The sequence below is a fragment of the Danio aesculapii genome, chromosome 17, assembly GCF_903798145.1.
Source record: "Danio aesculapii chromosome 17, fDanAes4.1, whole genome shotgun sequence".
NCBI classification, from domain to species: Eukaryota; Metazoa; Chordata; class Actinopteri; order Cypriniformes; family Danionidae; genus Danio; species Danio aesculapii.
The window spans coordinates 42056337-42082261 of NC_079451.1; the positions used below are offsets into that span (position 1 = coordinate 42056337).

At 36.5% G+C, this 25925-nt stretch overlaps 1 protein-coding gene and 1 long non-coding RNA gene across 4 annotated transcripts in view; both read left to right on the forward strand.

The window, feature by feature from the left end:
• The window catches only part of kiaa0586 (KIAA0586 ortholog), a 280836-nt gene extending 276156 nt beyond the window's left edge, over positions 1-4680 (forward strand). The window contains exons 29-30 of the mRNA XM_056476393.1: positions 512-2163; positions 4573-4680. Of these exons, the coding sequence (XP_056332368.1) occupies positions 512-663 (152 nt within the window). The 3' untranslated portion in view covers positions 664-2163; positions 4573-4680. The remainder of the gene's footprint in view (positions 1-511; positions 2164-4572) is intronic.
• A 2733-nt stretch (positions 4681-7413) lies between these two features.
• LOC130244653 (uncharacterized) overlaps positions 7414-25925 on the forward strand; it is a 46576-nt gene continuing 28064 nt past the window's right edge. For all 3 annotated transcript variants that reach the window (XR_008839243.1, XR_008839242.1, XR_008839244.1), the window contains exons 1-2: positions 7414-7611; positions 14736-14808. This is a non-coding gene — a long non-coding RNA (uncharacterized LOC130244653). The remainder of the gene's footprint in view (positions 7612-14735; positions 14809-25925) is intronic.

Sequence of the window (25925 nt, forward strand, 5' to 3'; positions counted from 1 at the left end):
TCAATCTGGCAACCTGTGCTTGCGTGTGTTTTGAACCAGGAGTGTAATACCTAGTTCAACCACTGGGTGTCATACTGCACCTTTAAAATGAAAAAATATTTTTGACAATAATAACTTTCGAAAGAGGTTTAAGTTATATTTTAGGTAACAAAAAAATGGTTTTCATTTTTAGTAAATTATTAATAACTGTGTTCAATAACCATTTCTTAATATGATCTATTTTGAAAACAACTGCTTTAGTTTTGTGGAAATTATAATTCATTTTTTACAGAAAGTTAAAAAAACTATTTTTTTTTGTTTCTTTTTATTAATTGAATACATCCTTTTGTCATTGAATTTATCTTTTAATAAACAGTTAGAATAACAGCATTTTTGCAGCAGTTTAAATATATTTATTGTTCCTTTTGATAAATTGAATGGATCCAAACTAAAAATACTATTAGTAAATTTTATTATTGGTATAAAAACAACTGTCACTATTGAAATGCTGCCTCCATCTGCTTTCCCTCAGGTGAAGACATGTTTTTGCACACAGGAGGAGGAAGAGGAAGTGATGTCAGAGTGATGTCAGTGCGCCTGCCGTCTGTCAAGCAGGATCCCGAGTCCGTCAGCCTCAGCTCTGTGGAAGGAGACACAGCCTCTTCTGCTAATGATGTGTTTTAACAGCGACGACCCCGTCAAACCTTTGAGATAGGAATCTACTAAGTGCCTGGAGACGTTCACAGCCCTACATTATTCACGTCGCAGCTGGATGTCAGTCAGTGCAAGAGATATAATCAACCTGATGTTTCTTGCTGCGCTATGAAATCAAACTCTGCGTGCTGTCGTATGCTGTTTGACTGTGTTTTTAAATCAAATAAATGTTGCATTACAAATCACCTGTACTCAAGTTTGGGCTTTTGCACTTTTTGCATTTACATTCAGTCATTTAGCAGAAGCTTTTGTCCAAAGCGACTTACAATTGAATACCACAGGATATTTCCCAAATATTTTCCAAAATATGTTTAACAAAGCAAAGAATTTTTCACAGTATTTTTTATAGCTGATGTCCTTACCAGCGCCCGAATTTGTGTACATGACCTACTGATCCATGAGCAAGGGAGCTGATTGAGATGCACCCTTGGTTTTGGTAAGCCTATTTCTGCCTGTAAAGTGTTTTATATCTGCATCAAACTGCTTCACTAGCAAATGTCTGTTTCTGAAAGATGGCTCAACCTCGCTCTAACTCCAAATATACTGAACACTGCATATTTTGAGGATGTTTCTAGATTTTGCATGCTTTGCTGCTAGTGTGGGTAGTTACTAAAGTTATCACTATACACTGTAAAAAATGCTGGGCTCCACACAATCGATTTGTGTTACAACAAAATGAAGGAATTAAGTTAACTCATTAGTTTTTACAAATTTAAGTTGATTAAGCACAAACCCATTAAGTTGTTCCAAAAAAACTCAAGAATTGAGTTGAAAAAGAAATAATCTAAATAAGTAGTTTGAACAAACATTTTTGTTTGAAGCAAACTTTTATTTTCAGTGTAGCTGTTTCCATGTGCCTATTTTTATGCGAATTTTGGATTATCGCAAAAAAATGCCAACCCAGGCTAATTTAGAAAATATACAGCTATATGCATTTCTGGAGAGCGCCAAATATGTCCAAGAAAGTATGTTTTTTTGCAGTTTTTGTTTTCGTGAATACGCCAGAGTCTGCTGTGTACGCTTTTTGAGATCTCAAATTTCTCTTGCGAGTGCCATTCGTGCCTGCTGTTCTCTCGTAAATCCACCAGAGGTCGCTGTCGACTGACTGACTGACTGACCGATCGACTGACCCACCCTTCCCAAACCCAACCAATAGTGTTTTCAAATGCACTGATTGACCAGCGCACCCACTTCCCTAAACCCAACCAAAAGTTTTCAAAAGCAATCCAGAAAAAGAAAAGCCCTCGTCTGATTTTTACCACATTTTCAGATTTTACCACATTCTCACCCTGTTATTTACTTGTTTATTTTATTTTTTGGCTTTTGTCTTATCTGCTTTCTGGAACCATTCTTCGCCGGACTCAAACCCTGTCGTCGCGGTCAACTCCGCTCCACATCACAAGTCTGCAGACGTACACGGCGAACCACCGGACAAACTTCTAACAGCAGAAAAAAGCCTTCCATATGGAGGTAAGAGCAAAAAGGAACTGCATCATACCACCCCGTAGCATTCGTTTTAAAGACAAAATGCAGCCATACGTAGCTCTAGCTACAGAATTCGTGATCTCCAGAAATGTATACAGGGCTACGTTTTCAGAATGAGCCTATGTTAGAAAAATGCTTGATTGAAACGCACATCAAACCAGGGAGTGGCTTCCGTCTGGCCACTCTAGCATACAGGCCTGATTGGTGGATTGCTTCACAGATAGTTGTTCTTCTGTAAGGTTCTCCTCTCTCCACAGAAGAACGCTGAAGCTCTATCGCGAGTGACTATCGGGTTATTGATCACCTCCCTGACTAAGGCCCTTCTCCCCCGATCACTCAGCTTAGAAGGCCGGCCAGCTCTAGGAAGAGTCCTGGTGGTTCCAAACATCTTATAAGGCTGTAACATAAAAAGTGGGAAAATTAAGCACTGAATACTTTCCGGATACACTGTATATGCATGTATGTATGTATTATATCTTTGCATCAAATTACAAAAAAAACGAATTACTGCTTATCCGAGGTGTTTCTAATGTAGCATCTATGGGGCTGATAGTAAATTTGACAATAGTCTCTCCTCTGGCTGCTGTCATCAGTCTCACACTTTTTTTCCCTTTTTCTGATAACATTCTTGATAACACCATTGTGTCATATTTATTTTATTTTTTCAGCAAATAGGATTGTAAAAACATGTTTGTTATACTCTCTATTCACTGCACTCTAAGTTTACCCAACTATAGAAACGATTTCACTGCTGAGAAATGTAGAAAAGAGTCTATTCCATACCTGTCAAGCCTTCTGTTTTTCCCGAGATTCTCCCGTATTTTACAGTTCTATCCAGCTATCATCCGGTCAAAGTATTTTCCTGTATTTGTCCTGTATTTTCAATCTTTCTATGAAGGGTTGCAATAATATCCGCAACCCATACTGCCGAACCACAAGGGGACACCCCTCGCACTTAAATGTGAGTCTGTTTTGTGCTTTCGTTTTATTTAGACATGAAAACACTTCATAAATATAAAATAATTTATATTTATTAAAATAAACATAAATATAAATAAATATAAAAATGCCGGGATTCCCTTCCTTTTCATTACAGGTGTCGTCGCCCCTCCTATGCAATCCTCAAAACAGTCATACAGCGCTGCGTGACTGTCAGCTGACGCGTCCATAGTAGTAAATAGATGCTGTTTCCCAAATGGATTCTGTACATGCGATTTGAAGCGGAGTGAAAGTCTGGCTTTTGCGTGCGTGCGTGTTTAAAACAGACATACACATAATTAATAATAATAATAACATCTAAAGATGTTGATCTTGGTAGAGGGTTTTTCAAACACAACTAATTTTGCCCTAAATGAGAATAAAAAATAGGAAAGCAATCGAATGCTTTAATTATAACATTAGATGTGTGCATTTTTAAAGTGACACCTCTGTTATTTAATGTAAAGTGTTATGGTAGGCATATGCCTTATTTTCAAAACCCCAATGTTGACAGGTATGGACTATTCATGGGCAAACCAGCATAGCGAACACATTGTAAAACATCTGAAATGTTTTGGTCTTCAGTCATTTCAATATTATTGTATTATTAATTACCTCCAGAACTATCATGCATTTGTGCTCCGCGTTCATTGTGTGTCGGCGTAATTTAAGTAGCTTAAGTAATTTATTAAATAAGGAAAAGACTCAATGCAGCTTCTCCTGCCACAGCAAATTCAGTTTTTCTTTTTGATATTTGGTGCCAGTTTATTAGAAAGTGATTATTTTGTTCTGTTTGACTCGTCGAATAGAAATGGTGTATTATTCGCAAATCTTTAATGCGGTATTTCATTTTTGCGCATAAATTAAATTCACATCGTTGGATTGAAACATATCTTTTATCACTGACTGTCTTCTCAGAGAACAGAGCTATCTTTACACTATAAAAAATGCTGTGTTGTTGTAACTCAGACTATTTTTTCACTTTCTGCTGTATCAGTGTATAAAGGCTCCGCCCTCTTCTGGAAAGCATTAGCTCATTTGCATTTAAAGGAATACACACACAAAATGAGTGTTTTTGCTTACAACTTATTTTGAGCTGAAACTTCACAGGCACATTCTGGGGACACCAGAGATTAATTTAACATCTTTTAAAAAGAAGCATGATATGTCCCCTTTAATTGAACTGTAGATAGTTTTGTCCCATTTCTCTGCAGGGTGACGTCAGATCTGGTGTTCTTTCAGGCTGTTCCCTGTCATGGTAATGGCAGCGCAGCGCAATCCTCCACATCATTAGTCTCAGACTGCTGTTTCTCCCATTACAGGGTGCACATAGAGAGAGATTGCGCTATCAGATGCTGCTTTGCGCTGTCCTGCACTGATGATGCCTGTCTAATAAGCATCCTGTTTCCTTTTCAGCACTCAAGACATGATAAAGTCTGGGAGAGGAAGTGGATGCTGACTTCAGACATTCGTCGTCTTGTCTGATCCTCTTTAAGGCTCATTCCGGCCTAGAATTTCCCAAACTTCGGCTAAAAATAAATGTATGTTTACATTTATTCTTTTACAATGAAGATTAAAGAACCACTTCAAATCAAGAGAGAGCAGCAGTATATAGAAGTTTGTTTAGCAGTTTGTTTTGTTTTTTACATGGATACAGATGTACATTCACCTTTATTTTTATAGCGCTTTTACAATGTAGATTGTGTCAAAGCAGCTTCACATAGAAGATTATAGTCAATTGAAACATTGTCAGTTCAGTTTTCAGAGTTTAAGTTCGGTTCAGTTTAGTTCAGTTCAGTGTGGTTTAATATTCACAACTGAGAGTCCAAACACTGAAGAGCTAAGCCATCGATGCGCAGCTCTACAGATCCCGAACCATACCAGCCAGTGGCGACAACATCGAGGAAAAAACTTCATCAATTGGCGAAAGTGAAGGATAAAAAACTCAAGAGAAACCAGGCTCAGTTGGGCACGACCATTTGTCCTCTGGCCAAACGTCTTGTGCAGAGCTGCAGTCTAGGCGCTGGAGAAGCTGGATGTCAGCGAAGACTCGTCTGTCCCTGGAGCGCCACAGAATTCAGTCTCATGCTCTCCACTCCTCCATGACCACCACAGCAGCTGCTCAGCATACGGCCTGGTCCAGGATTATAGAAACCTTGGGATCATCTCGTTGCGGTTCTTGGATCAGATAAGTCTCGTTCTGCATAGACTCTGGGTTCCTCGGGATGAGTATCCCCAGGTGGAAATAGAGAATAATTAGCGTAGCTGCTGTTCATAGTGTATATAAACGAGATGAAAAAACCTGCGTGGAGCACATTTATCCATCATACTGAGTGTATGCTGTACTAAACAGATAGGTCTTTAGTCTAGTTTTGAACTGCGAGAGTGTGTCTGAGCCTCGGACAATATCAGGAAGGCTATTGCAGAGTTTAGGAGCCATAAATGAGAAGGCTCGACCTCCTTTACTCGACTTTGCTATTCTAGGTACTACAAGAAGCCCTGAGTTTTGAGATCTTAAAGAGCGAGTTAGATTGTAGCGAGACAGAAGATTGGTTGGATAAACAGGAGCTAGATTATTTAAAGCTTTGTAGGTAAGAAGCAATATTTTAAAATCAATACGAAACTTAACAGGCAGCCAGTGTAAGGAGGATAAAATTGGGGTGATATGATCATACTTTCTAAACCTGGTAAGAACTGTAGCAGCTGCATTTTGTACTAGCTGAAGTTTATTAATAGAGAAATTATTAGTCCTCCTGTGAATTTTTTTGCAAATATTTCCCAAATGATCTTTAACAGCAAGGAAATTTTCACAGTAATTCCCATGATGTTTTTTCTTCTGGAGAAAGTCTTATTTGTTTTATTTCAGTTAGAATAAAAGCAGTTTTAAATTTTTTGAAAACCATTTTAAGCTCAATATTATTAGCCCCCTTAAGCAATATTTTTTTCTCGATTGTCTACAGAACAAACCATCATTATACAATGATTTGCCTAATAAACCTAAAGCCTGGTTTATACTCGTTGTGTCCGCTAGTTCGCTTGGCGAATGTGACATTATCGCAGTGTTTGCGGAGGTTCGCGCGACTTGAGACTCGAGCGAACAGTTCACGCGGAGCCGAGATTCATTTGAGTTGAATAATGAATCATTTTGAAGAGATTTTGTCTGAAATGAGTTCACCTGTACAGACATCTTTATAATCCGTCCATGCCTGATCATAGGGATAACCAGATGGACAATAATTCTGGGCTAAAAATGGCAACAGCAGTAGGAAAGAAGGAAAGTTTTTATAAAAGTTTGAAAAAACCTGAAGGATCATTTTGTTAAAGCCAAAACAGATTATTACAGAAATATGTTTTTTCACCATTCATTTAGAATTTAAAGTAATTTAATAGTTACAAAACTATAATTAAGGAACAAATTATTTATTTGACGACTGAAAAAGAATAGTTGTTCAGAAGTGCTGAGTGATATGCCAGTGGGGACGCAGATCGTTTTCATTCTAAAACGCTGTTTTAAAGCTAAAACGTATTAGTGTAAACGGAGCCTGAGCCTACTAGTAGGCCCAGAAGGCCCCTACTGGCCCATATCTATCAGCTGATAACCACTGATAACACCCATTCAATCGAGTGATAACATTCGAATTGGCTGATTTTAGTGGGTGTCTATAAATCATTGTAAAATATATGATAGTCATTATATTTTGTTTTTAAAACAGGACATCTTTTTTTTTATAAAAATAAACACATTATAAAGCTGTTACATCTATTGTACCAAAAAAATATATATATATTCTATTCGTTGGATTTACAATTTTTTTAAGGTAACTGGTTATAAGCAATAAATACAGTATATGACCTGAATTTAAACAAACTTAATAAATGTAGTAACGTTCAACTTAATTTGTGTGTTTAAATTCAGCCCATCTAAATTGTTTGCTGCCACTTACCTTAAAAAAGTAGTAAATCCAATAAATAATTTGTTTCAATGTGTATTGATGTTTGAAAACCCTCTTCTTCAACACACATACACACAGTGTGCATCATACAGACAGTATATGTAGTCTGTGAGTGCATCATCTGAGACTTTAATGGAAGTCTTGATCCATCTTGACCGTAGTGTATAGGAACTCCCAGCAGATTGTGTTCAAAAATACCATAATAACCAAAAGCATTGTTGTTTTCAGTCTTTTATCCGAGCACTAAGGCTCCAAATAACCCTCCATCCACTTCTCTCTGTTTTTTTTTCTTCTTCAGGTATGAAAAGAAGAATCTAGTGAAAGCACTGGAGTCTATATAAAGAGTTCATGAGGGAAAATGTTGGGCTTTTACAGCTGTAGAGCAGCCAATGGAGCGATAAGTGTGGATGATAAGAGCAGGTCTGGAAACGAAGAAGCAAATGGTGTGATGTGACGCTAACCAGAGACACAACAGCTATTATTGAAGAAACTGTTCCTCCAGGTTAGTGGTCTGCAGTGCATATTCTTTCAGTGGCATGCTGTTGTCTTTGGGGAAAAATAATAATACACAATTCAGATTTTTTTTTCACCTTAGTACTTGTTCTTGAGAGTCTGATGCAAAAAATCCTAAATGTTTAAATCTTGTAGCTTATTTTATTTTATTTTATTTTATTTTAATAAAACATTGCTCATTTTCATAATTAGTTTAAATTAAATACAACTGAAATTAAAAATAAGAAAAAATCAGAAGTATATAGACATAATTGAAGAAAAAAAAAAACTAGCACACAGCAAAAAACTTACGCACAGCATACTAAATGCAGGAAAAAATACCAAATATATATACTTATAAAATAAAAATAAAAAATCTAACATAAAATGCAAAACAAAATACATATTTAAGCAATAGCTATTCTCAAGTGAATACTAAATTAGTGTTAGTAAGTTCCAGGGATGTGCAGTATTTAGGATACATGCATTTCAAATCATTCATTTATTCATTTTCTTTTCAATTTAGTCCCTTTAATAAATCAGGGGTCACCACAGCGGAATGAACCGCCAACTTATCTAGCATATGTTTGACGAAGCGGATGCCCTTCCAGCTATAACCCATACACTGTTAATCAGCTTCACAGTTTTAATTAATTTGCATTCTCACAACTAAAACACAAGACAAACTTAAATAAAAAGTAATTTTTCAAGCACAAATTTCAGACCAGCTGCACAAAAATGAAAACATCACAAGGTGATAAACCAGCTGAATAATATATTCAGAAACAAAATTTCATAAAAGTTGTTGTATTTAACCCTTAAACATGTTCTTTCACAGCGTGAGTATGAAAACTAGCTGCAATATACAACAAACACAAAACCTTTATGAAATATATAAATAAAAGTAATCTGAATTATCCTTCAGAATCAATTTTAGTGAAACTCAGCTGCACAAAACTGCTATTAAAGACAACCTTAAATTTGATGCATTTCGATGAGCATTTTTCAAACTAACCACAAATTAAATGTGGTACGTCAACAACTTATGGAAAGTAAGGTGTGTATATTCAAAGTGCAAAATCTGCTGTTGTTTAACAGCTCTAAAAATCTGTAAAACAATAAAAAATAAATAAATCACAGCAGGTTTGTTTTCTGAGCAATACAACACTAAACATTTAAATAACGTGTTCTGAAATATAACAGAACTGTGTCTAATAAACTAATCAATTTTGTTATACAGATAACAAATGTGTGCTCATTTATTTGAAACAGCAAACCTAGTAGTATTAGTAATAGTAATTAATCAGTCAACCCCGCGCGCATTCAGTCTCTCTTGCGTGCACACTCGGTCTACCTTAAACACATTCGGCCTCTCTCGCGTGCACATGGTCTCTCTGCTTTCGCTTTTGTCCAGTCTGGCACCTCGTACATGATGCATCTTTACAGTGGTTGGTTTGCTTCCACCGATCCCACAAAGTTTTACTGCTGTAAACTGGAAAATGTAGGTTAGACTGCTGCAAAAATTGATTGATTTACCAAGTAACGCACAAACGCATCACATAGTAACGATAACAGAGTTACTATACTTAAAAAAGTAATGCGTTACTGTATTAGTTACAATAACTCATTACTAGTAACGCATTATTGCCCAACACTGGTTACAAGACCAACTCACTGATCATTAGGCCACAACTTCCACATATACGAGAATAAAGTGGCAGAGAAAAGTTGTAAAACATAGAAAAATAGATTAAGGTACTAAAATAAAATAAAAATGCAATAAAAATAATAAAGCAATAGTCATTAACTTAGTAAAAAACAACAAAAAGACATAACATAATGCAATAGATTAGAGGTCTGCGCGGGACTGTTTTTACAGTCTCGATCCCGCAAGGTTTTATTCTGCACCTGATTGCTCCTGCTGTATATTCAGGCTTTGTTCACCCGCTGCCTGCTTAGAATAGTTTTCTACCCGACCCGACCGTTCCCACTAAATGTAGATCTGAGATTCCAAAATCTCACTTTTAAATTGGGAACTACTATTCAATTCAATTCAATTCAATTCAATTCAATTCAATTCACCTTTATTTGTATAGCGCTTATACAATGTAGATTGTGTCAAAGCAGCTTCACATAAAAGGTCACAGTAAATAGGAACAGTGTAGTTCAGTTTGTAGTGTTCAAGTTCAGTTCAGTTCAGCTCAGTTCAGTGTGGTTTAATAATCACTACTGAGAGTCCAAATACTGAAGAGCAAATCCAACGATGCGCAGCTCTACAGATCCTGAACCATGCAAGCCAGTGGCGACAGCGGAGAGGTAAAAAAAAACTTCACTAAAGGCGGAAGTGAAGAAAAAAAACCTTGAGAGAAACCAGGCTCAGTTGGGCACGATCATTTTCATTTCTCCGCTGGCCAAACGTCTTGTGCAGAGCTGCAGTCTCAGTGGCGGAGGCTGGAAGCTGGCCTCAGCGAAGACTCGTCTGTCTCTGGAGCGTCACAGGAATCAGTCTCATGTTCTCCACTCTTCCATGACCATCACAGTAGCTGCTCAGGATTCGGCCTGGTCCAGGATATAAAAACCTTGGGATCATCTCGTCGTTGGTCTTGGATCGAATCAGTGACTCTGCATAGTCTGAGGGCCTCGGGAAGAGTATCCCCAGGTGGAAATGGAGAATAAAGAAAATAATTCGGTAGCTGATGTTCACAGTGTATATCAACAAGATGCATAACCTGTGTGGAAGCCCCCAAGTGGTGCACTAAGTGTATGCTTTACTGAACAGATAGGTCTTTAATCTAGTTTTGAATTGGGAGAGTGTGTCTGAGCCTCGGACGTTATCAGGAAGGCTATTCCAGAGTTTAGGAGCTATAAATGAGAAGGCTCAACCTCCTTTACTCGACTTTGCTATTCTAGGTACTACCAGAAGCCCTGAGTTTTGAGACCTTAAAGAGCGAGTTGGATTGTAGCGAGACAGAAGATTGGTTAGATAAACAGGAGCTAGATTATTTAAAGCTTTATATGTAAGAAGCAATATTTTAAATTCAATACGAAACTTAACAGGCAGCCAGTGTAAGGAGGATAAAATTGGGGTGATGTGATCAAATTTTCTAGACCTGGTAAGAACTCTGGCAGCTGCATTTTGTACTAGCTGAAGTTTGTTAATAGAGGATGCTGGGCAGCCAGCAAACAGTGCATTACAGTAGTCCAGCCTAGAAGTCATAAAAGCATGGACTAGCTTTTCTGCATCTGAGATGGATAGAATACTTCGTAACTTAGCGATATTTCTCAGATGAAAGAAAGCAGTTTTTGTGACATGGGATATATGATTTTTAAAAGTTAAATTGCTGTCTAATATGACACCCAGATCTTTTATAGTAGAGCTAACGCTAACTTTGTATCCCTCTAATTGTAGGTCGAGTTGTGAGATCTGCTGTGTACAGGATTTAGGCCCAATAAGTAATAATTCTGTTTTGTCTGAGTTTAAGAGAAGATAATTGTTGGTCATCCAGTCTTTAACATCTTTAATACACTCAGTTAGCTTGGACAGATTAGACGTCTCGTCAGGTTTAGTTGAAATATATAATTGAGTATCATCTGCATAGCAGATAACAACTACTAAAAGAGAGAGATAACAGATAAAAGTGTAGGTTGTGCAAGGATTGTAGGCTAAATGTCAGTTTTGTTTGCCCCTTTGTGATGAGACATGAGTGCCGCCTCAAACCTGAGGTTCCAGTCTTGTGAGTGCTAAAGGGTAAAACTTTGAGGCATTATCACATTGCGCAAAGGGGATTTTTTTCCATCCGTGTCTGTGACGCATAAAAAAGACTCCCAAACATCAGACTTGCCTGATGTGGGTTTCCTAACAGTAAACTCGCCGTTTTCTAATGCAAGCTGATTGTCCTTTAAGTACAGCGCATCTTTAGTTTGCTATGCCATGGTAAAGCCCACTCTGAGGGCCGTTATGCGGATGATGCGGTCACAGACTGTGTGAATAAAATGCACATGCAGAAAGCAATGGTCAATGCGGTCAGCATGTGTAACAGTTGTGAGTACTGGCTGTACCGGTGCTCAGTAAGAATGAGGAAATCACAGACATGCTGTTCTGATATAACGTCAAGATTCGGGACCGCTATATTGTTAGACCGCCCACTCCTGTTCAAATTACACCAGAGTTACCAACCGCTACTGCATTTTATTCAGAAATTTTTTCCTGCGCCACAAGAAATCTGATCAGGTCCCTTGTTTGTTTGTTTGTTTGTTTTTTTTAATGTGTAATGAATGCAACAGATCACAACACACTCTCTTTTTTTACACTGTACATTTTTACAAAAGCATCAGTGTACCTAATGAATAATGAAAAGTGACACGAGAGAAATACTATAAATATTATTATTATTATTTTGTATAAACATATGCTATTCTAAACACTACAGAACCAGTGTTTTTATCCTTGTTTCGACAAAAAACGAATATAAAGAATATTGTTATTAAATGAGCTTAAAGATTAGCTCTCATTTCAGATAATTTTGGCAAGCAACTCTCACACCAACAAAAGTGGTGAAATAAAGCTCTCGAAGTGGAGTATTTCCTGTTCTGAACACTGAGACAAGTTGAATTTAATGTCTGTGGAAATCTCAATCTTGCCAACTCTATGTTTTTGCTCTTGATGTGCTTGAATCTCTTTCTTTTTTCCAAGGTTAGCATGATCTGCAGCTCCTACACTGACTAAATAAACAGCTGTGTGTGTGTGTGTGTGTGTCCAAACACTTCGAGATCAGCCTCGACCCAATGCATCTGAGAGCTGAGGTTGGTTTGATTGGATTATAATGAATACGCTGGAGAACCGCGAGCGCAACTGGACCGGATTGCACAGAAAAGAGGAGCAGGCCTCAAAAAAGCCGACCGCTGGCCTGAAATCACTCAAACCTTCTTTAAGTGCTTTCTAAAGATTAGCTTTGTGGGCCAAGCTTCTCCGTCAGCTCATATCAGTCCAACCTCCTGCGTCTCACCCCCACTACCCCACCTCCTACCCTCCACAAAAAACCCTCCCAAAGCCCCTGTTAGCCAGCTGTTTATCAAAGCCAGATGTGTTGAGCAGGAAGACGTTGGAAATTCACCATGACATTGTCCACTCTTCTGCTAAAATGTACTGAAACCTCACGTAACAACCTCTTCATCTAGCATGTCAATCAGATCAGGTCAATAGTTGGTACAAATAAATGAAGAGAATGCTATGCGACATTAAAGGTAGACAGCTAAATAATAAACTCTTTCTTAAGATGCCTTTTTTATACAGAGTGAGGTCGATCTGCATTCTCTTAGTATGCTCCATATGTATGGAATGAGCGTCAAGATATACTACATGTGGAGTCTGTATTGTGACTATTTAGAACAGTGCACATTTTAATAATTGATTATATTTTATTTTTGTGTGTTTATGTGTTGTGATGTGTATTCTTCTGTAACTCTGTCCTATGCACCCTGTCTTGACCAAGTAGAAGAGATATTGGGCTCTATTTTAATGATGTAGGTGCAAAGACTAAAGCGCATGGTGCAAAAGCATTAAGGGCATGTCCAAATCCTTATTGCTGTTTAAGGGATGGAAAATACGCTTACAAGGATTTAGAAAAACTGAATGCTTCACTAGCGAGTTAAACAAATCTGTTTAACTCGATTGCAGCGAGGATAAAGAACAAGCTTCATCCATTCGGCCTTTTTACTTTCTCTTTACTTTGCTTTTTATTCCTTTATTTTTGTGGATTAGGAAACGGTGTTGTACGCACTCCACTAAAGACATCCATTAGCCTACATATTTAATTTGTTAAGCACAAAGATTTGTTTCAAAACTCTTTCTAAATTTAGTTCTAATTTCCAGCAAATAAATAAATGAAAAATAATAATAAGGAAGTGTGGTCAAAAAACTGAGTTATATCCAAACACACGTCCTATTCTTATGTATACATCTCCAAAACCCGACAGGCGGACAAATCTAAACTTGAAACAAGTTGAATTTTATTCAAACAGATATAAATATGCAAACTAAAAAATAAAAATGTGTTATAAAAAATAACACTGCTAATAAAAATAACATTATACAAATTGTCATAAATGAACTGAAAAAAGCCCCTGCGAGATGATAAGGGCATGAAGGCAGTGTTTTTTATATTTATGTAGAAAATAATCAATTTTGTTATATTTTAATGCTTTAATTCTTTTTCATTTGTAAAGATATTTGCGTATTGCTGTACATCCCGCGTGTTTTAAGATATGTGTAAGCGTTTAAGGCGCACAACTAACGCCTTAACACACCACTTTTCTAGAGCGGAACACCCATGAGTCCACAAAGCGACGTAAATGGATATACTATTTTAACAATGTTATGCAAAACTGGAAAAATAGTGTTGCATTGGTCTGAAAAAAGCAACAAACTGCACCAAACACATCTTGTGCCTTATTGTGCCGGGTGTATGATAGGGCCAATTGTATCTTAATGGGACTTTCCTGCTTAAAGTAAATAAATAAATAAATAAAGTTTGAGTTCAGCACATTGCAATGACATGCCATGAACCTAAAAAAATCCTATTGAAAAAACAATTTGGAACAAAACACAGTATCATTAATATGCACCCCTCAGGCAGGGTTTCATTGGCCACAAGGTTTCCTAGTGACATTACAACAATTATATGTACAACCGCAAGTCAGAAAAAAGAAAGAAGTGATTTCTACATTTACTTTGACGTGTGTTTCATTGCAGACAATACAACAAACGTTATTTAACATGTTCCTCATGACTTCTATTGTCTTTAGTTTGTTGTTGTCGTTGTTGTTTTTTTAAACAGTAAAGCATTTACCACTTTGTAATGTTGCCATTCATTTTCACAACATTTAAAAGACATTTAGGGACTGAAGACACCAAGTGATGAAGTGTTTCAGGTCTAATTTTGTCCCATTCTTCCTGCAAACAAGTCTTGCAATATAACACAGAACAATGTCAGTAGTTGGCAGAATTGTATCATGATTTGCAATTAGATGAAGCAGCTCAAGAGGATAAAGGTGAATTTGTACGTTTAATCATGGTGACTTTAGATGGACTATGCTTTGGGGAGAACTCTCAGATTGTTTGCATTTTTCTTCCAGACTTTTCCATCTTGCGGACGAGGATTGCTTGAGGAGAACAGGCAAACCTATTAAAGGGGCTTTCGTTCTGACAGTGAGTTCTTGATTATTATTATTATTTGAGGCATTAATTTTATGCTAATGTGACCAGACTTTTTTATGGTATGCATTAAGTATTCAGAGCTGCAGTGTGGTTCTGCGAAGCAATTATTAGGAGTTATGATGGTGAGGTTATAAATTAGATTGAAGATATGCGGATATATCAAGGCTCTTTTATGGTAGCTTTTATTTTGAGCTCCTAAAAGCCGCAGTAATTGGTTCTGAGATTTAAACCACTTGGACATTTCTAAAGTCAGCTTTGAGATTCCATGACTTGAATAACACAAGAAATATTTTATGTGAGGTGAAATAAATGTTCTAAAATCTGAAATACAAAAAATGGAAAAAATATACATTATGTATACATTTTATTTTAAATATTATATATATATATATATATATATATATATATATATATATATATATATATATATATATATATATATATATATATATACAAATAAAAAATATATTACTTGCAAGTAAAAATATTTTATATACAGTATATATATTTCTAAAATGTTATGCTTTATTATTTGTGAAAAGTTAATTGCTCTTAATATTGTTTTATGTACACACTCACTGGCCACTTTATTTGGTACACTTGTCCAACTGCGCAAATTTCCAATCAGCCAATCACATGGCAGCAACTCAATGCATTTGGGCATGTAGACATGGTCAGGACGATTTGCTGCAGTTCAAACCGAGAATGGTTGTTGTTGCCAGACAGACTGGTCTGAGTATTTCAGAAACTGCTGATCTGCAGGGATTACAATTCAAAAACAACCATGAAAGTATGGATCCATCCTGCCTTGTGTCAACGGTTCAGGCTGGTGGTGGTGGTGGTTTAATGTAAGAAGCGTGAATCATCTGAGACTGGTTTCTTGAACATCACAATGAGTTTACTGTGCTGAAATGGCCATGAAGCCATGAAACTACAGTCACCGGAACGCAATCCAATAGAGCACGCTTGGGATGTGGTGGAACGGGAGATTCACATCATAGAAGTACAGCCGACAAATCTGCAGCAACTGCTTGATGCTATCATGTCAATGTGGATCAAAATCTCTAAGGAATATTTCCAGTACCTTGTTGAATCTATGCCATGAAGGATTAAGGCAGTTCTAAAGGCAAAAGGGGTCCAGCCCAGTACTAGTAAGGTGTACCTAATAAAGTGGCCGATGAATGTATATGTTACCGGCACACGTGTGAAATCTCGCACTCAATAGAATGCTTAGGGAATGTATAGATGCCTAAAATCAAAAGTCAAAGTATGAAATGGTTGCTGCTTTATACATTGCTTAGCCCCTGCCATTTTTCCCACCACTGATGTTGGTGATGGCACTTGGTTCATAGTTTATTGTAAGACAGCGTATTGCCGGTACGAGGTTCCAATACCACATCTTGGAGACAATATTGCCATAATTCTTCTCACATCATTAGTGTATTGTTGGAATATTTAATCAATTCCATGCATGTTCAATAAAAAAGTTCAGGAGATGGTTTTCTTCAATGTCAAAAATATTAATAATTTATTGGATACAAACGAATAATTCGATTCACAGAATTCTGACATCCCCATTGCGATGCAAGAATTACATTCAGGAAGTGCACAACAGTTTTCATTTCCTGACTTCAAGTTTTATATGCAGCTGATATTAACATTTGGAGTTTAGTGGAATTCGTCACTTGTCGGTCATTCTCCAGTCCTCCGTTGGCCGCACCCATACATACGTCCTCTTTTTCTATGAATTCTCCGCACAACATTAAAAGCATAAGACTTCTCAACTGCAAATATTCTGTATTCAGTTTCAACACATCTCTGCTCACTGGAAATTTAGCTGCAGAGCTCAAGTTAATTTAAGAGAATCAGGCTTTTGCATTTCTATTAGCTTCATCTACTTCTGCAAAAATGCTATCATTAGTATACAAGGCATATCACACTCGAGAAGAAGTTTAGTTAATATATCACCTTTAAGCAGCACAAATACAATTCCTTAATGAAAGAAAAAAAGAGACAAAAATAATAAAAAAATATATTCCTTTTTCCAACAGTATATTATCCGGCTGAGGTTCTTCACTAATTCATGCGATATGAAGGTGCAAGACCAAAGTGCCAAATTATGAAGTGTTTTTGTGTGAAAGAAGAAAATTAAGTACAATTTTAAGTGCCATTCCAGTCTTACCTTCTGTAAGAAATGCTTTAATCTCAGTTCTGCTGTCATTGTTTTTTCCGCTAAAAACATCATATGCTTTATTTCCTATTCCTTCCACTTTAAAATACTTTAAAAATGATCAATAAAGGCTTTTTTTGTGCTCTTCTGACACTTTGCCTAAATAATACTTGTCATTCTATATAATGCATGAATTGTATGGAATGCCTAGGAAAAGTGTGCAAAAAATCCTTACAAAAAACTGATATTTCACCCTGTCTAAAACCATCAGGCAGTCTATACATTTCATAACCCTTCTATACAAAATTTCACACATTGCAGGTAACATATATATTTTTTATAAATATATTTATTTATTTTTTTACTTGTTGATTAAGTATTGTATTGCATTCTAATAAAATGTTTTATTATCAAAGTGTAATTTTACTTGTGGAAATTAGGTGCATTTCTGTAATGTATATTATATTTTAGGAACAATATCGGTCACACTTTATTATGATGGTCTGTTTGTTGAATTTAAGTTACGTTGCATCTACATGCCAACTAATTCTCATAAAATTAGACTAAGATTAGAAGTTGACTGTTAGGTTGGGGTTAGGGTTTGGTTTAGTGTAAGTTGATATGCACTTGCAAAGTTCCTTATAGTCAGTTCAATGTCTGTTGAAAGAGCAGTATCAACAGATATTAAGCAGACAGTCTACTAATACTCATTACTCAAATGGACCATCAAAATAAAGTGTTACCACAATATCTTGTAATCAACCCAGGCTTATTCTGATTACGTACCCCTATATACATTTCTGGAGAGAGCAAAATACGTCCCAGGAGCTACGTTTATTTGCAGTTTTTGTTTTCTTGAATCCACCAGAGGCCGCTGTGTATGCTTTTTCAGATCTCAAATTTTTCTTGCAAGTGCCATTCACGCCTGCTGTTCTCATGTAAGTCCACCAGAGGCCACTGTTGACTGACTGACCAATCGACCAATCCCCCACCCCCTTCACTAAACCCTAGCAATAGTATTTTAAAAAGCACAGACTGACCAGCGTCCACCCTCTTCCCTAAACCCAACCACAGTTTTTTAAAAAACAATCCCCCCTAATTTTTATCACGTTTCAGATTTTACCACATTCTCACCCTGTTATTTACTAGTTTGTTTTAGTTTTTGGCTTCTGTTTTCTGGAACCGTTCTTCACCAGACTCGAACCCCATTGTGGCGGTCAACTCCTCTCTGCGTCTTAAGTTCGCCGATGTATGCGGTCAGCTGGTAAGCGCAAAAAGAAACGGCGTCATACCGCCCCGTAGCGTTCGTTTTAAAGATTAAATGCAGCCATACGTACCTCTGGATACATAATTCGCGATCTCCAGAAACGTATATAGGGCTACGCTAACAGAATGAACCTGTGTTGCTTGTTATCTATATTAGAACTCATGAAAAAATACTTGATGCAATAATAATTTATGTTGTATTGCTTTTAATTATATTGCATTTATGTTGTGAACTCGGGTGTCACGGTGGCAAAGTGGGTAGCACAGCCAGAAGGTCACTGGTTTGAGCCTCAGCTTTTGTTTTTTTGCTTGAAGAAAAAGCTTTAAATATAATGCTAAAAAAAAAAAATCAAAGTTCTTATGCTAAAAGTTAATTTGACCAACTTTTGGAAGCGCATTAGTATGCCTACTATACCCTGAAAGTTGAACTAAAATGTCCTGAAAACCCTAAAGTCTACATTATACATTAGCACAGATGCTTTCAAGTAGCGGGATGAAGAGAGTCTCGCCACAGAAGTAGGACATTCACAGCCTGACATTGGAGACATTGACCAGCTTCAGTAAAGATTTCTTGATTTATTCCTCCACAAGAGCTCAGCGACGTTGACTAATGATGTTAGAGGTCGTGATAAGAAACACAAAGAGCTTTCCTGCCCTCTCACAACAGAGCGTTGGGAAAGATAAATGACTGTCGTGAAGATGCATGCCGGTTTAGTGTGCCATGGCTTTGTTGGTGATGAATTACTGTAGTTAAGCCTCAGGTTGGTGTAGATTGTGCCTGACTTGACCCTCAGTTCTGAACACATGCCAAACACATCAGTCCCTGGTGTCTGATCTCCAGTCCTCCACCTGCTAAAACACACTCCGTTTGTCCACTCATGTCTGTCTCATAGACATCTGTGCTTGAAGTGAGACGCTCTATAGGGCACTAGAGATAGTCTAGAGATACTACAGATAATCTGCACCTATCAATGGCTGTCCTACTGTGGCTAAGAGAGATCAAATGTGCTCAAGTTAAAGAAACACTTCACTTTTTTTCAAAAATAGGCTCATTTGCTAGAGTTAACAGTTGAGTTTTATTATTTTTAAATCCAAACAGGACTTTTTTTTTTAGCTTAGCTTAGAATAAATCATTAAATCTGATTAGACTATTAATGTTGCTCAAATTTAAAAAAAAAAGAGTTTCGATAACTTGCCTATTTAAAGCTTAACTCTTCTGTAATTACGCTGTGTACTAAGAACAATATTTCTGAACTGAAAACAGTCGGCAGCTAGACAACTAGGTAAGAGTGCTGCATAGTACCTATTACACCTGCTGCAGCAGTAAAGTTCCCTGATTATTATGCTGGAATACCAGTATAGTTCCTAGCCATATCGGCTTAGAAACTAGCAACGTTTAATTTTCAGTCAGTTTAAGTACTCGATGTAACTACAAAGAAGTCAAGCATAAAATTGGAAAATTATCTAAAACCTTATTTTTTATCAAGATGCTAATGGTCTAATCTGATTCAATGATTTATGCTAAGCTAAGCTAAAAGCCTCTCATCGAGTTAACGGTAGAAGGAGATTGCCTGATTCAGCATGTAGGATCTGCGTCCGCCATTGGTGATAGAGAGTTTTCTGATTGGCTGTTCAGCTATGAATCAAAGCATGAGAACAAAACCTGAAGTGGCAAAACTAAGCAAACAACACAGGTCAAGAGAGAACATGAAGAAGCCGGCTGTCATTTTGTGGCATTTCAGTTCTGTGTTTGTATATTTTTAACCCTTATATTCTGATGAATTGCAGAATTAGCATTAAAGCCAGCATGAAGCAGAAGTTGCTGATACTTTTATTTCAGTATGTTCATTTACTTTCAACTAAAACTGAATATTGAGTTGTAGGCGGGGCTTTCTTTTTGTGCATTATTCCATAGAGACGTGGTTAAGAATATTGTGACTAAAGCCGTCAAACTGATGTCAACAGTAGGACCGCCACTCCAAACACAGCAGAAAATGATCAGACGAAAAACAAACGATTCTTTTCAGTGGATTAACTTACACAGATTAATTGTTCACCTAAAAAATATCATTGAACGCTAGCCAAAATAAACATTGTAGGTTTGGATTTCAAATGGACTTATTAGTAAGTTAGTTCTGAGTTGCTTTCAGGGGCAATTTTATGATTTTCACTTTAGGGGAGGCTCCGCTCCATATGAGAAAAAAAAAATAAAAATAAAAAAAATATATATATGTACGTGTGTGTGTGTGTGTATAAATATATATAATTTACCCAAATTTATTTATAAGTAATATTTAATAGTAATACACTTAAAAAATTTTGACTAATATGGTAGGGTTGTTTGCTAAACTAGCAGTATTCCTTTGTATTTTATAAACTTGCATAGTCATTTGGGTTATTATTTGGGTTAACAAACCTGTTTACCATAGTAAAAGCCACTTTATATGTTAAAGTACAATTTTGTTTACCATGTATTTAATAAATAAAACTGCCACTTTTCTAGTTAAATGGCATACATATAAAAATGTATATATATTTTTAACCTACAGGCTAATATTTCACGAAATGAATCATAGTAATAAAATAGGAAATATTTTTAATACAAGACAACACATGATGTTTCTGTCTCTGTCAGTAACTCTGACAGTTAAAATGAGTACATTCACTAACTGGTTCTGTCACTGTGTTTAATCCTTTCTGTGCATGACTGTGATATAGATAATGCCACATGCACTGTAATGTGTTTTATAATGGTAGTTCATTTTGATTAAAAATAGTAAAATTATCGTTAAGAGTTACATTTTCGCTGGAGGAAACAGCTGTGATTATGAGGTGAGCACTGAGGAAACAGTAGATTGGAATCCTGATCCTATCTGACATTACAAGTGATGCAAGTGTATCCATAGCAAAGAACTTCAAATAAGGATATTTTTATAACAATTTATCGATAAACACACACCTTGTTCTCTCGCTCTGCACAGCTGTGGTTTGCTGATCAAATGAAAAACGAAAGTTGGGGAGGAGCCGAATTCTTCCGCTGTTTTCATATAAACTTTAAAGGGGACAGAGAAGATAATTTGGTCTACAGTTTATGAGCTAATTGGAAAAGTTTTAGGGGGGGCTGAGTAGAAATATAGGGGGGCTATCGGCCCCCTAAAATAGGTCTAGCGATGCCCATGATTGCTTTCAAATCTAAAAAATATACAATCAACACATATCTGTACGAGCAGGATGCTAAAATAAATAAACTAAAAACTAACCTCTCAGATCTCTGACAGAACTCAACCGCTGTTGATTATGAACTAGCTCTTATTTTACTTGTCGAGGTAAACTATTTATTTTTTATTTGATTTTAATGCCATTTTCTTTTATGAACTGTCTCTGATTTTTCTTGTGGGAGTGAACTACTATTTTAAACAAATCTAATTGCAATTTATTTTATGATACTCAATCTAATGTTTCTTTCGGAAGTGACCTAGTACTTTATTTTACATTATTTTAATTTAATTTAAATTTATTTAATTTAAATAAATTTTTCATTTTATTTACTTTTATTTATTAATTTTATTTTTAACTTAATTTATTTTATTTAATTTGTTATTTTATTTATTTGTTTTTTATTTCATTTTATTGTTTTATTTTATTGTTTTATTTCATTTTATTTATTTCAGTTTATTTTATTTTTTATTTTATTTTATTTCAGTTTATTTTATTTTATTTATTTTTCATTTTATTTTAATTCATTTTGTTTCATTTTATTTTATTTATTTTATTTAAAAAAAAAAATTTCGGTTTATAAATTTTATTTTATTTTATTTTATTTTATTTTTCATTTTATTTCATTTAGTTTCATTTTGTTTTATTTATTTTATTTCAGTTTATTTAATTTTATTATTTTTTTTTTCATTTTATTTCATTCATTTTTTTATTTAATTTAATTTTTTGTTTTATTTCATTTAGTTTCGTTTTATTTTATTTATTTTATTTCAGTTTATTTTTTTATTTTTATTTTTTTCATTTTATTTCATTCATTTATCATTTCATTTTATTTTATTTTATTTTATTTTATTTTATTTTATTTTATTTTATTTTATTTTATTTTATTTTATTTTATTTTATTTTATTTTAAACAAGTATGGAAAAAAAAATTACCTTGTTAGTTGATCATGAACTAACTATGAACAGGCTACATACAATTTTAACCCTTTTCATTAATCCATCCATCACATGTGTGCATGTGTTTACCACCAACTGTTTAACCCAATTGCTGCCCTCAACATTCAGTAATGCATTGGAATGGAAATATTTGCTTTATTGCATTAAGAAGATTGCATTATCTCCTCCAGCCCTGATGTCTCAGCACTGAAGGAGTCCAGCTTCTTTAATGACCCTGCTAACTTCCCCCAGTCAGATGTGAGAGTTTGTTTGGACGCGCTGCAGATTTGTTGGCCGGCGTTCGAGTGTTTCGCTGCTGGTCTGAATGCATGTTAATTGGTGTTTGGGAGAGTCTGATTCTCTCGCTCTGGGGGTTTTAATGGAGCCTCCGTGGATAAGAGAACCGCAGGGGACGCTGGGTACTGGACACCGGCCAAATGAAGATGCTAAAACCCCTCTCCATAGACATCTATCCCGGTTTGTTGATGCTCTCGCACTGCAAATAGGAATGTGTTTGCTTATGGCCTGACATTAATTATGCAGCGTAAGTTTTGGCGTCCAGCGGAGGCTACAGATGGAAGCTGTCTGTGTGTGCGTGTGTGTGTGTGTGTGTTTATAGAAATCAACCCTGGATTGGATGATGGATGGACATACACTTTCCGATTGAGTCTAGAATGGTGCATTGTTCCGGGAATATGAGCGAGTTGGAAAGCATTGATTCGTATTGGGGAACATCCTTAATGAAGGCCGTGCATTTGGGTTTTGTGTTGAAGGCCTCCATTATCAATTAGGTGTTAAATCCGTGTTATCAATTATGCAGCGACGAGTGGTTTGGACATCTGAATCAATTCCTTCTGGGAATTTGAGGAAGCTGATATGCAAACAAGATTGATTTAAAGCCGGCTGGTGCTTTGTGCGATATGCAGAGGTGGACAGTAGTGGAGCAAAAGGGGTGTCTGGCCTGGGAAAATTGATGGTTTTAGCTTATATTCGTTCAATATAATGGTGTTATGTTGATGCAGATTAGACTACCATAGTTTAAAAGCTGTTTTGACATTTAGTTTAGTTAAAGCATAAGCGAGGTAAGCAGCCGCTTAGGACCCCGAGGAAATGGGGGGCCCCAACAATGCCAAGAAGCCTATATTAATCAAATAGCTTTTTTTTATATACATTTTTATATGTTGTAAAGTTGCATCACAGTGGCTCAGTAGTTAGCACTGTCGCCTCACAGCAAGAAGGTCGCTGGTTTGAGTCTCAGCTGGGCCAGGTGGCCTTTCTGTGTGGAGTTTGCATGTTCTCCCCGTGTTCACGTGGGTTTCCTTCAGTGCTCCGGTTTCCCCCACAGTCCAAAGACATGCGATAAACATCTAATACGCTAAATTGGCCGTAGTGTTTGAGTGTGTGTATGAATGCAACAGTGTATGAGTGTTTCCCAGTGCTGGGTTGCAGCCGGAAGAGCATCGGCTGCGTAAAACAAATGCTGGAATAGTTTACAGTTCATTCCACTGTGGCGACCCCTGATTAATAAGGGACTTAGCCGAAGGAACATGAATGAATGAATGAACTTAATATTTGAATCAGTTTGATTGAAGTTGAGATGACTAGAAAAGTTAATTTGATTCAACAAAACAAATTTAAGGCAGCAATAACATTTTACAGTGTTTTATAATGACAAAGTACTAGTATCATATTAAAAATCACTAATGCCAAAATAACAAGCACTAGTGGCTGGTGAAAAGTGCGTCATGGAAAAGAAACTAGTGCCTAAATATTAGTACTAGCACCGCTAACATGAGAACAGACATTAGTATGCTATACAGATGAAATGTTAAGGAGGCTGGCCATGATAATTGACTCTGGTCTGTTTAATTATTAGGAATGTGTTGTACTTGTATGTGTGTCAGTGCTGGCGTCATCAGTGCTGTTTTATTCAGCGTGAGGTGAAGCAGATGTACAGCTCCTTAGAGTCAGACATGCAGAACTGCTGAAGAACAGAGAAAGAGAGGCAGAGAGAGAGAAAGTGAGAGAGAGAGTGGCAGCTGTTTCAGCAGATGTAGCCACAAAATGAGCTGCACATCATAATATGCTTGTCTAAATGTCAGAAACTAGAATAGAATAGAGTGGAATCCTTGTGAGAAATTGTTACGTATTGCTTGAGTTAGAGCAACTAGAGAGTTGCTGTGTGATTGTTGGGATTGTAGCCGGCAGCTAGCTCTCTGCAACTCACACATGGTCTCCCACTGAAGCTAAGCATGGCTGAGCCCGGTCAGTACCTGGATGAGAGACCACATTGGAAAGCTAGGTTACTGTCGGAAGTGGTGTTAGTGAGACCAGCAGGGGGGCAGGCTGTGTGGGTCCTAACGCCCCAGTATATTGATGGAGACTCTATACCACTCAGTGAGCACCGTCTTTTGGATGAGATGTTAAACCGAGGTACCGACTCTCTGTGGTTGTTAAAAATCCTTAAAAAAAGAGCAGGGGTTTAACCCCGGCATCCTGGCCAAATTTTCCCACTGGCCTCTGTCCATCATGGCCTCCTAACCATACCCATATCATAATTCTGTCTCTTCTCCACCAATCAGCTGGTGTGTCTGGTGCAATATGGCTGCTGTCGCATCATCCAGGTGGATGCTGCAGACTGGTGGTGGAGGAGATTCAACCCCAATGTGTAAAGTGCTTTGAGTGTCTAGAAAAGTGCTATAAAAATGTAAGGAATTGTTATTATTATTATTATTATTATTATTATTATTATTTTTGATGCGGTCAAAGTGCTTAGTGGACTACAATATCTATGACTTATGGGGCCAGACAGAATCTGCAGACGTTTTTTGCAATTTTTGAGTATGGCAACTAAAAACTTATAACATGAAATATAAACAAATCACCTTTTAACTTCAAGGTTTACTATGCAAATCCAATTAGAACCACCAAAGGAAGCAAGACTTGTATATAAAGACAGAAAATGTTGTTTTTCGAACTGTATTGTAAATAAATTATATAAACATGTGCATATTAATTAATAATAGTACTTAAATTCATAGAAAAACTGAATAAATATATATATATTACACACATTTAGTGTCACAAGGGAGACACTGACAAGGGAAGTGTGGATCCAAATGCAGGTTTTTTAAACCGAGAATGGTCAGACAGGCAATGAACACAATCGGGCAATTGGTTGTATATAGGGAATCCAGAGTCATGGTCCAATAGCAGGCGGATGGTCAATACAGGCAGGAAGCAGGCAACATAAACAAAAAAAACAAGGCCAGGGTCAAAAACACGGCAGGACAAGGCAAGGAAAACACGTCATTATGTTAAATTGACAGATAAACAAGACTCAGCACAGATGTTCAATTCAATTCAATTCAAGTGTGAGTGGTGAATGACTGGATCTTGTAGTTCTTTTGCTGGCAGATTTGTAGTTCGTTAGAGAACTGCACAGGCTGGATCGCTGGTGATCGTGACATTTAGATAATTAAATAAATAGACAATGATGGACTAAAAATATCTGATG